The sequence below is a fragment of the Sus scrofa genome, chromosome 5, assembly GCF_054392235.1.
Source record: "Sus scrofa isolate SSC_HxYL_T2T_F1_AM1 chromosome 5, Sscrofa_HxYL_maternal_Yorkshire_Landrace_v2.0, whole genome shotgun sequence".
Taxonomy (NCBI): Eukaryota; Metazoa; Chordata; class Mammalia; order Artiodactyla; family Suidae; genus Sus; species Sus scrofa.
Genome location: NC_139387.1, coordinates 55,467,465 through 55,481,127, shown reverse-complemented (window position 1 = coordinate 55,481,127; position 13,663 = coordinate 55,467,465). Strand labels below are relative to the sequence as shown.

At 37.8% G+C, this 13,663-nt stretch overlaps 1 protein-coding gene across 25 annotated transcripts in view; it reads left to right on the top strand.

Annotated features, from left to right (window-relative positions):
- Positions 1–13,663, top strand: part of IRAG2 (inositol 1,4,5-triphosphate receptor associated 2) — a 124,674-nt gene that overhangs the window by 107,863 nt on the left and 3,148 nt on the right. For 20 of the 25 annotated variants that reach the window (XM_084956525.1, XM_084956523.1, XM_084956518.1 and 17 more), the window contains 6 exons: positions 2,792–2,926; positions 8,611–8,758; positions 9,793–9,836; positions 11,644–11,706; positions 11,815–11,864; positions 12,158–12,259. In XM_084956525.1, the coding sequence (XP_084812651.1) occupies positions 2,792–2,926; positions 8,611–8,758; positions 9,793–9,836; positions 11,644–11,706; positions 11,815–11,864; positions 12,158–12,259 (542 nt within the window). The remainder of the gene's footprint in view (positions 1–2,791; positions 2,927–8,610; positions 8,759–9,792; positions 9,837–11,643; positions 11,707–11,814; positions 11,865–12,157; positions 12,260–13,663) is intronic. The other 5 variants (XM_084956529.1, XM_084956530.1, XM_084956528.1 and 2 more) reach the window with 1 other exon arrangement.

The window sequence follows — 13,663 nt, the reverse complement described above, 5'->3', positions numbered from 1 at the left end:
CTGTCCAGGTTTCCCAGCAATGCTTGCTGAATAGACTTTCCTTTTCCCATTTGATGTTCCTGCCTCCCTTGTCAAAGATTAATTGACCATAGGTGTCAGGGTTTATTTCCGGATTCTCTATTCTGTTCCATTGGTCTGTCTGTCTGTTTTGATACCAGTACCACACTGTTTTGATGACTGTGGCTTTGTAGTATTTCTTGAAGTCTGGGAAAGTTATGCCTCCTGCTTGGTTTTTGTTTCTCAGGATTGCTTTGGCGATTCTGGGTCTTTTGTGGTTTCCTATACAGTCTTTATTATGTTTGGATAGTTTCCTTGTATTTCTGTTTTTTTTGAGAATTTTTTACCATGAAAGGATGTTGAATCTTGTAAAATGCTTCTCATCGACTTAGATGGTCGTGTGATATTTATCCTTTATTCCGTTAATGTCTGTATTGCATTGATTGATTTTCTTTTTTTTTTTTTTTGGTCTTTTTGCCATTTCTTGGGCTGCTCCCACGGCATATGGAGGTTCCCAGGCTAGGGGTCTAATCGGAGCTGTAGCTCCCAGCCTACACCAGAGCCACAGCAACGTGGGATCCGAGCCGAGTCTGCAACCTACACCATAGCTCACGGCAACGCCGGATCCTTAACCCACTGAGCAAGGGCAGGGATGGAACCCACAACCTTATGGTTCCTAGTCGAATTCGTTAACCACTGCGCCATGACGGGAACTCCATTGATTGATTTTCATATGTTAAATCATCCTTGCATTCCAGGAATAAATCTTATTTGGTCATGGTGTATAATCCTTTAATGTACTATTAAATTCAACTTGCTAGTATTTTGTTGAGGGTTTTTGTATCACTATTCATAAGAAATGTTGGTATGTAGTTTTCTTGTAGTGTCTTTTTCTGACTTTGGTATCAGGGTAATGCTGGTTTCAAAGAATAAACTTGGAAATATTCACTCCTCTTCAAATTTTTTGCAAGAGTTTCAGGAGGACTGGTGTTAATTCTTTAGATGTTTGGTAGAATTCTCCAGTGAAACCATCAGAAACTGGACTTTTCCTTGTTAGAGTTTTGTTGTTGTTTTTTATAACTGTTTCAGTCTGCATACTAATTATTGGTCTATTCAAATTTTCTATTTCTTCATGACTCAGTTTTGGTAAACCATACTCTATTTGACTAACTAACATACGCTCTTCCCTTTCTAACTGAAGGTGGTTATTTAAACTACAGTAGGAAACTGTGTGTCTGACAATGGTCATTCCATCTGTTTAGCAACTTTCCAGTTGCAATTAATATATATCTGTCTGTTTCAAAAGTGGCTGCCATTCATTGAGCATCTACTGTGTGACCAACAATTGGAATCTGTTACTCTCATGTCATAGTATTCCCGGAAAGAAGATATAATGGTTTCCATCTGACAGATGAGGAAAAAGCAAATCAGGAAGGTTTTGGTTTTTTTTTTTTTTTTTTTTTTTTTTTGCCATTTCTTGGGCCGCTCTCATGGCGTATGGAGGTTCCCAGGCTAGGGGTTGAATCGGAGCTGTAGCCACTGGCCTACGCCAGGGCCACAGCAACGTGGGATCCGAGCTGTGTCTGCAACCTACACCACAGCTTATGGCAAAGCCAGATCGTTAACCCACTGAGCAAGGGCAGGGATTGAACCCGCAACCTCATGGTTCCTAGTTGGATTCGTTAACCACTGCGCCATGACAGGAACTCCCAAATATTTGTTTTTTGTTTTTTGGGTCTTTTTTTGTTTTTTGTTTTTGTCTTTTTGCCATTTCTTGGGCTGCTGCCGCAGCATATGGAGGTTCCCAGGCTAGGGGTCGAATCGGAGCTGTAGCTGCCAGCCTATGCCAGAGCCACAGCAATGTGCGATCCGAGCCGCGTCTACAACCTACACCATAGCTCATGGCAAAGCCGGATGGATCCTTAACCCATTGAGCAAGGGCAGGGATCGAACCTGCAACCTCATGGTTCCTAGTCGGATTCATTAACCACTGTGCCAAAACGGGAACTCTCAGAAAGTTTGATATTATAACATTTGTAGAATTAGGGTGCAATTTACAGTCAGTGATGCCCTATAGTTTTATTGAAAGAATGTGTTCTTTCTAATGATATGCAAAATTTGTGGTATTTTAGATTTGAGCAAGTTTTAGAATTTGCTCTTGATCACACAGCTAATGAGTAATGGTTTTCTTCCTTTCAAAACTTCTGTTCTCAATTCTTTTCCACTGAAATGAGAAGGGCGGCCTTCCATCAGGAAACCCGTTATCTTGGATCAAGGGCACAGGTTTGAAATAAATATTCATAAGGCAATGAAGGCCTACCTGCCTAACGTGCCCAGTCTCACATTGTCATCAGTGAAAGAGCAAGTATAGTAGTCAGAGTCATATCTATGTCTAGTATATTTTCACTACTTTTTTAAAAAAAGTTCAAACTGTGCTTTTCATATAGTGCATTTGATTCATTTTGGGCATAATTACTTTTTACCATAGCCAATTAATTATATCCCATCCCATTAATTGTAGAAGAAAGATATAAATACACATGAAGGGGTGGCAAATTTGGGAAGTAAAGAAGAAAGGGATTCAAAATAGCATAAAAAGTTTTGTGAGCTCCTATGTAGGTGGTACTTGATAGCTAACAAAGATATTAATATTTCAGTATCATTCATTATTGGTCTTTGCTGCTACTTTTCACCTTCCACAAAAATAACTGAGTCAACTGTATACAGATGTCATTTACAACATAGTGTTAGAATCACCTGCTGAATACTTTCTAATACTTTACTTTCTGTGCAGTCTTTAACACCTCTTTGTGAGGATGACAGCCAAGCCCAGGAAATCATTAAGAAGCTGGAGAAGAGTATAACATTTCTTAGCCAGTGTACAGCACGAGTGGCCAGTAGGGCTGAGATGCTGGGCGCCATTAATCAGGTAATTTGTCTCCATTTCTCTAGTTACAATGAAATTACTAAAAAGATTTATTTTCCTTAACATTATGGATTATATTTCTAGGAAAAACTATATTTGATCATTTCCAAATGTTCTTTTTTGTGGTAACAAATATCCTTGTTTATGCATCTTTGCACACTTATTCATAGAGAAATAGATTTTCAACATTTCTGTGTGGGGAATCTGGGGAGAGTTTAGATTTTTGAATCTATACCTAAAAATCTTGTTAAAATATATTTTTCTAAGAGACATTTCATTGTGATGATAGTTTTAGTTTGAACATTTGTTATACACTTTTAAAATTCTAGTTCCTTTTAAACCCCTCGCTAGAGAATAACAATTTTGATTTATTTTTATTAAATTTATATGTGCTCATGGGTTTTTAGGTTGCTGTTGTTTAAATCCAAGTAGTCCTATAAGGCTTATTATTCTGTTTTCCATGTTCTAAAGCTACAACTTTCAAGTCTTTTGGGTGTTTTTTTATTACAGTTTATCTCCAAATAACATGCTTATACTGTCAGTTAGTGACTTATTTTCAGATTTAGATATTTATTGGTTTCCTACCACAAAGATGAGTATTTAGTTCTTTTATCAGTCTCTTCTATCTCACACCTTCTTCACTGTCTTTCATCTTTCTGTTGCTATTTTCTTTCCTAATCTTAAATTCCATGGTCACACAGTATTTGCTCCCTTGCACGAACCCTCAACACTTTTCTCCCTCTCTTGTTTTGTTTTACACATTTGGAAAATCTACAACCTTGTTTCGAATCCACTTCTTCACTGCTCATACCTTCATATCTGGGAAACCTCACACCTCTGTGCTGACTGAGTTATCTTGAAATTCATCACAAACCTCAAGTGGTCCTTGGGGCTTCCCATCATTTACCCTTTCTCTCTTCTAAGCATCAATTTCATGCTTTCTCCTCAAACTACTATCATATCCTCCCCTGTCTTCTCTGTCAAATAATGACTTTACCTCTTGGACTTTATCTCCTATGACTATCTTCCTGGATTATTAAACCCCAACCACACTGGTTTGCTCTCTTCTCTCTGCATACCGCCACCCTGGGCCCCAGTTCTAGCAGTTAATCCTGCCTAGAATACTCCTCCTCCACATTTTAGCCCTCACCTCCATTAAGTCTTGTTCAAATGTCACCTTCATAGAACAGCCTACCTGACTGCATGACATCTATGTAAAATTTCACCTTCTCCTACCTAGAGTTTCTCATCCTCACCTTTCCTTTTTTTCATCATGCTGATCACTTTCTAACATACTGTTATGTTTTACTGACATCTTGTGTACTATCTCTTCTCATGAGAATATAAACTCTAGGAAGGCAGTAATGTTTATCTGTATGGGTCACTGCTCATACCCCCAAGCCTAAAACATGCTTAATGCATAGAAGGTGCTCAAAAAAATACTTGTTAAATGAGGGAGTATGACCTCAAAAGCAAAAGCAATAGCATAAAAAAAAGATAAACTGGACTTCCTCAAAATTAAGAACTTTGGGGTATCATAGGACATTATCAAGAAGTTGAAAAAATCATCTAAAAAATGGGAGAAAATATTTGAAGATTGTATAACTAATAAGGGTCTGGTATCCAAAGTATATAAAGAATAGTTATCATTTAACAGAAAGAAAAATAACCCAATTAAAAAATGGGAATAAGACTTGAACATTTTTCCAAAAAAGTATAGAAAGGCCGGTAAACATATGAAAAGATGCTTAATCATTAGGGAAATGCAAATCAAAACCATATGGACACACCCACTAGGATACCTACAATTTAAAAAGAAAAAGGAAGGAAGAAGAAAAATACTATTGACAAGGATGTGGAGAAATTACAATATTCTTATCATATTATTAATATATTAGCCATTAAAAACAATGATGTGCTGGAGTTCCCGTCATGGCTTAGTGGTTAGCGAACCTGACTAGCATCCATGAGGACACAGGTTCGATCCCTGGCCTTGCTCAGTGGATTAAGGATCCAGCATTGCTGTGAGCTATGCTGTAGGTTGCAGATGTGGCTTGGAATCCGGCATTACTGTGGCGTAAGCCGGCAGCTGTAGCTCCGATTAGATCCCTAGCCTGGGAACCTCCATATGCTGCAGGTGTGGCCCTAAAAAGACAGAACAAAACAAAACAAACCCCCTCCCCCAAAACAATGATGTGCTGATACATGTTGCAAGGTAGATGCATCTGGAAAACTAAGTATAGGTGCTCAATACAAAGGTTACATATTGTATGATTCCATTTGTATGTAGTATCTAGAATGGGTAAATATTTACAGAAAGGTAGAAGATTGGTGGTTCCTAGGTTCTGGGGTGTAGGGACAAATAGAAAGTAATTGCTTAATGGGTATGGAGTTTTGTTTTGGGGTGACGAAAATGTTTTGGAACTAGATAGAAGTGGTGGTTGTACAACATTGTGAATGTACTAAATGCCACTGGATTTTTCACTTTACAATCATTAATTTTACATTGTAAATTACACATCATTATTAAAAAAGGAAAAAATTCAGTGAACATACTTTGTCAGGTTCTAATTCAAACAAAACTGTGAGACAATTGGAGAAATTTGAATATGGACTAGATGATGGTAAGAGGTCTCTGCTAGATGTGATCATGGCATTGCTGTTATTTAAGGAAATACACTCCTCCTTTATTTATTTATTTATTTTGATACTTGTTAAAATGTTCAAAAGTGAGGGGTTCCCATCGTGGCACAGTGAAAGAGAGACAGACTAATAATCATGAGGATACAGGCTCAATCCTTGGCCTCGCTCAGTGGGTCAGGGATCTAACCTTGCTGTGAGCTGCGGTGTAGGTCGCAGACACGGCTCGGATCCTGCGTTGCTGTGGCTATAGCTTAGGCTGGCAGCTACAACTCTGATTTGATGCCCATCCTGGAAACTTCCATATGCTGTGGGTGTGGCCTTAAAAAGCAAAAAAAAAAAAAAAAAAAAAAGTGGATGAATAATATTAGATCTGTATTACCTGTAAACATTTTTATGCCCATGTAAATTCTATTCATAGCAGAGACAGTGGTCCATTATGATTTTTCTTTCTTTGTACAATGTTCATGTTCTTTGTGGAATTAATCATTTTCCCTTACCTTGATTGTTATGCTTAGTTTTCTATTTACTTTAATTTATTCTCAGCCTCTTCCAGGGAGTCTAGATCTCACAATACATTCAAACTCATCAGGTACTTGTCGATTTCTTCTTTGAGATATTGTTTCCGGAGATTTTTTGACCTTGTTGATTTCAACTGACTGTTCTTTGGGCTTACCACAAAATTCTTAGGAATTCTTAAATGAACATTTCTTTCACTTCTCTGAGTTGAATCCCATGTCTCTTTCTTTGCTGGTTTACTTTATTTTTTGGTGGAACATCTCACTTACTAACTTCCTCAGGAAAAGAATGCCTGGGAGGTAAACTTTTTGAGCTGTTCTATAACTGATAATATCTTTGTTCTTTTATGTCTTTCTGTTAGATAGATGAAGAAAATTAATTTCTTTCTTAATTTTTCTTGTGTTACTTCATTTTCTTCTTAGCTTCCGGGGTTGCTGTCAATCTCTGATGCCATTCTGACTCTTGAGTCTTGGTTTATAACCTCTTCTTGCTTTCCAGAAGCTTTTATACGGTCCTTCTTTGCAAGGGCTTATTTTCAACCACTGCTTTAGGCCCTGAGTGGGTATAAGCTGGAAAGTTATTTCTTCAGTTTAGAAATTTTCTTTTCTACATTTTCTAGACTTCTTGAATTCCTATTCTTTGGATGTTGGAGCTCCTGAATTGCTTCTTTCTTGTCTCTTTTCTATCTCTTAGTTATTTTGCTCTAGTTTCAGAGATTTCCTCAACCTTATCTTGAAACTCTTCTATTGTGTTACATATTTTTGTCATCCTTTTAATTTCCAGACTTTCAAATTCTCAGAGGAGTTCCCATTGTGGCTCAGTGAGTTAAGAACCTGACTAGTATCCATGAGCATGTGGGTTTGATCCCTGATGTTGCTCAGTGGGTTAAGGATCTGGTGTTGCTGCAAGCTGTGGCATAGGTTGCAGATGCGGCTCCAATTTGACCCCTAGCCTGGGAATTTCCATATGCCATGGGTGTGGCCTTAAAAAGATAAAATTCTGGACTTCCCATTCCTAGGCAAATCCGACTAGGAACCACGAGGTTACAGGTTCCATCCCTGGCCTTGCTCAGTGGGTTAAGGATCTGGCGTTGCTGTGAGCTATGGTGTGGGTCGCAGACACGGCTCAGATCTGGCGTGGCTGTGGCTGTGGTGTAGGTTGGTGGCTATAGCTCTGGTTAGACCCCTAGCCTGGGAACCTCCATATGCTGCGGGCGTGGCCCTAGAAAAGACAAAAAAAAAAAAAAAAAAAAAAAAAAAAAGATAAAATTCTCAGAATGTTGCTTTTCCATTGTATCTTTTTCTTATTTCATAGATGCAATACTTAGTCTTACATCTTTGAAGGCATTGATACTTTTCTTGAAGTTTTAGTTTTTCTGCAGTTCATTTCTTTCAGCTTGCTTCTTTCTGCATGTTCATTTTCTTTTCTCAGGCTAGAGATTTTCCTCTGACTAGTGATGATCCACCCTTGGGAAGGAGCTGAGTGGGAACCCTGTATATTGGATGGGGAAGTTGCTTGCTGGCTCTGAGCTTCTCACAAGCTGGGCTGTTTCACTGGGATACTCTAAATGTTGGTAGTTTTAAGACTTTCATCTTACAGTGTTAGATTCCTCAGACAAAAATTATCTAACTGAATACCTTGAGAATATAAACCCAGCTACCAGTGTTTGGCAGAATAAGGCTGCGTATCTCAATATTCAATATGTATACAGACTTTTGCTTAAATCTGTTTTGTTGTTGTTGTTTGCTTTTTAGGGCTGTACCTGCAGCATACGGAAGTTCCCAGGTTAGGGGTTGAGGTGGATCTGCAGCTGCCAGCCTACATCACAGCCACAGCAACGTGGGATCCAAGCCGTGTCTGTGACCTACACCACAGCTCATGGCAACACCGGATCCTTAACCGAGGATCAGGGATCAAACCTGCGTCTTCATGGTTACTAGTTGGGTTTGTTATTGCTGAGCCACAATAGGAATTCCCTGTTCTTTTCTATATGATCCACTCACTGTCAACCATGTGTTCCAGTCCACAGACCCTCTGTTTCAATCTCTCCAGATTAGACAGCTTTGAACCAAAATGGTAGAGAAGTTGCTCAGCTGACATGAGTAAGGGAGGGAATCTGTGGAACTAATCAGTTTTTACAGATTTTCAACCATTTCTTCTGTTCGATGTCTACCTTCAAGCTTAATTCCAAAGGCAGCACTGATTCCTGACCATTTGCAGCTTTTTGTGGTACAACCCAGGTTGCTTCTAGGCTTTTCTTACTGCCTTTCTTAGGGTTCAGCTTTTCAGGTCTTGTTCATTTACTACCAGTCCTACCTGGAAGTGTTAAAAATTTTGTTGCTGTTATATCCTCTTCCATTCTGTTTACCCTTGTGTACTCATGCCTTATTAGGAAAACAAACCTTTTATTGTCATTTTAGCAGGATTTAGGGATGAAGTGAAGTGCATGTTTCTAATTCATCATCTTTTAACGAGGTATCAAGGATAGTATTTTCAATGTAAACGTGTTCTTTTTTTTTTCCTGCCAGGAAAGCCGGGTTAGTAAAGCAGTTGAAGTGATGATTCAGCATGTAGAAAATCTAAAGAGAATGTATACCAAAGAGCACGCTGAATTAGAAGAACTGAAACAGGTTCTTCTGCAAAATGAAAGGTCTTATAACCCTCTTGAAGATGAAGGTAATAAAAGTTTGTGTCAGTTATGTTGTCCTAACATTCTCCTCTTTCATTCTCTCTTATTAATTCTTATTATTTAATATATTTTAGTATAAGACCTTTATGTTAAGGTTATATTAGAATATAAGAAGGGTATAATTTCTAGAATATAAAAAGTAACTCATTCCTGTTATATACCCCAAACTAAGATGTCAGGAAACAAATTAGGAGGCAGGGATTTTATGCTAGATACCTCAAATTCATTAAATTGCTGCCATGAGAGAATATATTTAATCCAACCCATTGAGTCAACCTCAGTGTTGACCTACTTAGGGTATGTTAGAATTGGTTCTTTCTCCACACATAAAGCAAGGCGCAATAATGTAAATGAACCACTCTCATCCACAATGGTTTTATATTCCTCAAAGAAATGATTACGGCAGAGTAAGCTGATCAATGGATTGGAAAACAGGGAGACATCTGTGATCATGGAAAACATGTTTCTTTTTTTTTTTTTTTTTGGTGGTGGCATACAGCAGCTCGATTGAGATCTCAGTTACTAGACCAGAGATTGAACCTGGGGCACAGCAGTAAAAGCACTGATTCCTAACCACTAGGCCACCAGGGAACTCCCCCAAAATAACATAAGGTTTATATAAATCTTATAATAGCTTTATTTTAAATAGACAGTATGAATGTTTCTAAGCAGAATTTTCATTTTAATGATCTGTCCCCTCTTCTAGAAAAGTAATAATATCTGCTGACCTCCTAATCTATAATTTTGGACTCATTTACTCAGCGGGCATTCATTCAGTGCCCTTTCTGTGCTAGGCAGGCATCGTGGACATTGGCAGTGACACAGAGTACTGTCTTCCATTGGTCAGACTACTGATGTGATGAATCATCAAAAGATGATGACCAGATATTTATATTGCTCAGTTGTCTCTAGGATCATAAATAAATATTTTTTGACCGCTTTTCTTCGTAAAGAATTAAGACATTTGCATTAAATTGCATATGTAATTCCCTAAAATGTGCAAATGTGTCTTCCCTTTCAGATGACTGCCAAATTAAAAAACGGTCAGCGTCTCTAAACTCCAAGGTAATTACTAATTCACTTAAGCAATGTCTATGAAATGTGATTGGTGAGATGGTTTTAAAATATTATTTGAAGCTACATAGCTTTAAGTGTAAATCATAAAATTGATTTTAGTTCATATGTATGTGTTATGTATATATGCACATGTGTTTAGGTATATTATGGTATATACCATATATATGTGAATATGGTATACATACATGGGCTTTTATACTTCTTGCTATATTTGTATATCAACTAAGTTTGCCTGGCAGCCTGAGGAAAGACAGTATAACAGTAGTTTCTCTCTAGCATAAAGCCAAAGTTAGGAGTCAGCAGACCAACAATGGCAGGACAGCTGAACAGAATCCACAGGGCCCAGTTGCCATGCATCTTGCTGTGTCTTCACCTTAGCACTTTGCTTTCACTTTAAGGTTTAAATGGCTTTGTCAGTTCTGGGCACCAAGTCCTGGTCATTACATTGAGTCATGTTCCAAGAAAAAGGAAGAGGCAAAACAGGTGCTCTCTTTTTCTCTGAAGACAGTTCCCAGAAGTCTCAGATAAAATTTCTCTTTTCATTCTTGGTTGGAAATAAGAAGACGCGGCTTTTCTTCTGGAAGCTGTATGCATAACTGAAAATCAAGGGGCCTGTTACTAAATAAGAAGGGGAGAATGGGGACTTGAAAGTCACCAGAAGTTTTTGTGTTTGAAAATTGGGATTTTGCAGACTTTCTGAGCAAGTGACTTTAAAGTCATTCCATCCAAATCTCTTTTTCACAGATGAGGAAAACCACTTTCACAGAAATTAACTGATTCATTATAATCATATAGTGATAGAACCATGATTAGAACCCAGGTTTCTGAACCACTGTTTGATATTCTTGATGTTCAACTAACCTATAAAATTAAATTAACGATGGTGGTTTAAGAAAAGAATTTACATAAAACTTCTTTGGTTTATTCTACATTTAACATATTTTTATTTCCTAAAGTTCTACTTATTTAAACTTGAAGAGCCACAAAATATAATATTTTCTTGTACAAATCTCAAGGCAAATATATAAATACATCCATTCATTAAAGTGTCATGCTTATCCTTAAATGTGTTAAATGGAAAAAAACCATGGAAAAAAAGCTCTAAAACAGATGCATATTTCTCTCTTCTTGAGCTGGGGAAAACCTTTCCTGGCATAGGAGAAATGGTAGCAGAGAGAGGAAGGGATGAAAAGATATGGCTGCATTCACATTAAAAAAAATTCTGCCAGAAATATCATTAACAAAATTAATACAGGCAAAAATCATAAATAGGGGCCTCATAGAGCAGATATACACATGGTTATTTGGCATAGAAAAACTGTTCAATATTCCTAGAAACCAAAACAGAAAACCTTATGTTCCTTATTTGATTGGCAAAAATTATACTCATCCAGTATTAGAAAAGGTGAAATAGAAATTGATAAGCTATTTCTGGAAGGCAGTTTGGCCATTGGAAAATATGTCTTGAAAATATGTCCACTGCTTTTTTTTTGCTTTTTAGGGCCACACCAGCGGCATATGGAGGTTCCCAGGCGAGGGGTGTAATTGGAGCTACAGCTGCCAGATCTGAGCCACGTCTGCAACCTACACCACAGCTCACAGCAACACCAGATCCTTAACCCGGATTTGGATTAAAGTCGGATTCATTTCTGCTGCATCATGATGGGAACTCCTATGTCCACTGTTTTTACAGTGGTCAAGTGTATAGATGTACACATGAGAGTATTCATCAGTGTTTCATACAAGGATAAAGTATTGAGAGTTTTCAAAACATACATTTTCCCCCTTTGGGTAGCCATCTTCTCTTCGAAGAGTGACCATTGCCTCTTTGCCCAGAAATATTGGAAATGCAGGAATGGTAAGATTCTACGTGTTCTTAGAAGTAAATTTATTTTTCATATGACAAAGATATAAACTTACTTTACTAAATCCATTTTATTATTTCTTTACCATCTGAACTTTAAAGGTGGCTGGGATGGAAAATAATGACCGATTTGGTAGGAGGTCAAGCAGTTGGTAAGTATAAATTTATGGTGGCTCTTTGGGAACTTTAGTATTTTATAATTGGGCTAAAGGAGATATTTGAAATAAATGATAGAATGACATTTAATTTGTACAGAGCAGATGCAGAGTAATTATGAAAATAGGCATGTGATCATGAAATTTTCTTATGAAATAAGTCTGGCATGAATATGCCAAGGAGAAATGAGAATGTATAATTTTTGTATTGATTAAGGTAGTGGGAAATAAATTGGTAATGGCTACAGAAGTATTTGATTTGACAAGTGGATATAATCATCTTTATTTAGGCGTATTTTGGGGTCAAAGCAGAGTGAACACCGTCCCTCATTACATCGATTTATTAGCACCTATTCCTGGGCAGATGCTGAAGAAGAAAAATGTGAACTAAAGTAGGTGAAGCTTGATGTGTTTATTAACCTGACGTGATGGGGGCATAAACAGGGGGGATCACTTTTACTTTATGGACTTGAGAACCAAGCTGTATCATCCAAAAGATCATTCACTGTTTAAGACGTTTATCAACTACAAAGCTCTATATCAATGTTACTTGAGAGCACATTCACTCCCGTAGCACTTAGTCCTGCATGGTTTCAGGTCTTAAGTGAGAAAAGACTCTGGGATTTGCAGGATTTGTGAAGATAGGTATTGGCCTGTGTCGGTATCTTGCCATCAGGGGAAAGGGGAATAAAAAGTCCCCCAAATAAAATGTCCATTTACTTAGATGAATTATATACCACATGTATGTATATCTAACACATGGGCACATAGGTGATATATGTGCATGTTATATACATCTGTCTTGTCTTTAAGTAAATGAAGCATATGGGAAACATAAAAGTCTAAATTGCTGTCTCAAAAATCTAGCAAGTTAAATATATTTCTTTAGTGAAAGGTAGAGGGAAAGAGGGAAGGGTATGAAGAAATACTGCCTCTAAATCCTTGGGTGACACTGGACAAATTGGTTAACCTTGTTTGGTCCCTGTTTCCCCATCTGTAGAGTTCTTAAGTGATTTTAGGTTCATTTTATACACATTTATTGCATGCCTATTATGCGAGGATGAGTGAGACAGTGTGTACCTTCAAGGCCTTTTTTTTTTTTTTTTCTTTTTTTCCCCTTTAAATAATCCTGGGAGCCTATTGCATGTGTTGAAAACCCTTTTTAGATTTGGCATTAACACAACGGATGTTTTCTGATTTGGGATAAAAAAGATCCAGGGTTTCCTTGAGTGATTATAATCTATTTTAAAATTTTTGTTAGTATGGTATGATTCCCCCTGAGATTTTGCAAACAAAAGCCTGAAACCTTGAGAATCTTGCTGGCTTTAGGGCCTTGTTCCCTTTAAAAACTGAACTCGGAGTTCGTGTCATGGCTCAGCAGAAACGAATCCAACTAGGAATCATGAGGGTGTGGGTTGGATCCCTGGCCTCACTCAATGGGTTAAGGATCCAGCGTTGCCCTGAGCTGTGGTGTAGGTCCCAGATGTGGCTTGGATCTGGCATTGCTGTGGCTCTGGTGTAGGCCGGCAGCAAGAGCTCCGATTAGACCCCTAGCCTGGGAAGCTCCATGTGCCACGGGTGCAGCCCTAAAAAGACAAAAAGACAAAAAATAAATAAATAAATAAAAACTAAAATATACCATGTACATTCTGTATAGATGTTTAACTGAAAAACAAAACCAAAAACTTTGAGACAAAGTTCCACTTGGCAATTGTGAGGGGATTAGGAGTTTAGGATTTCAAAAGTCAAATCCAATCAGGAACTCACTAGGGAACATGAAACATGGAACATCAGTA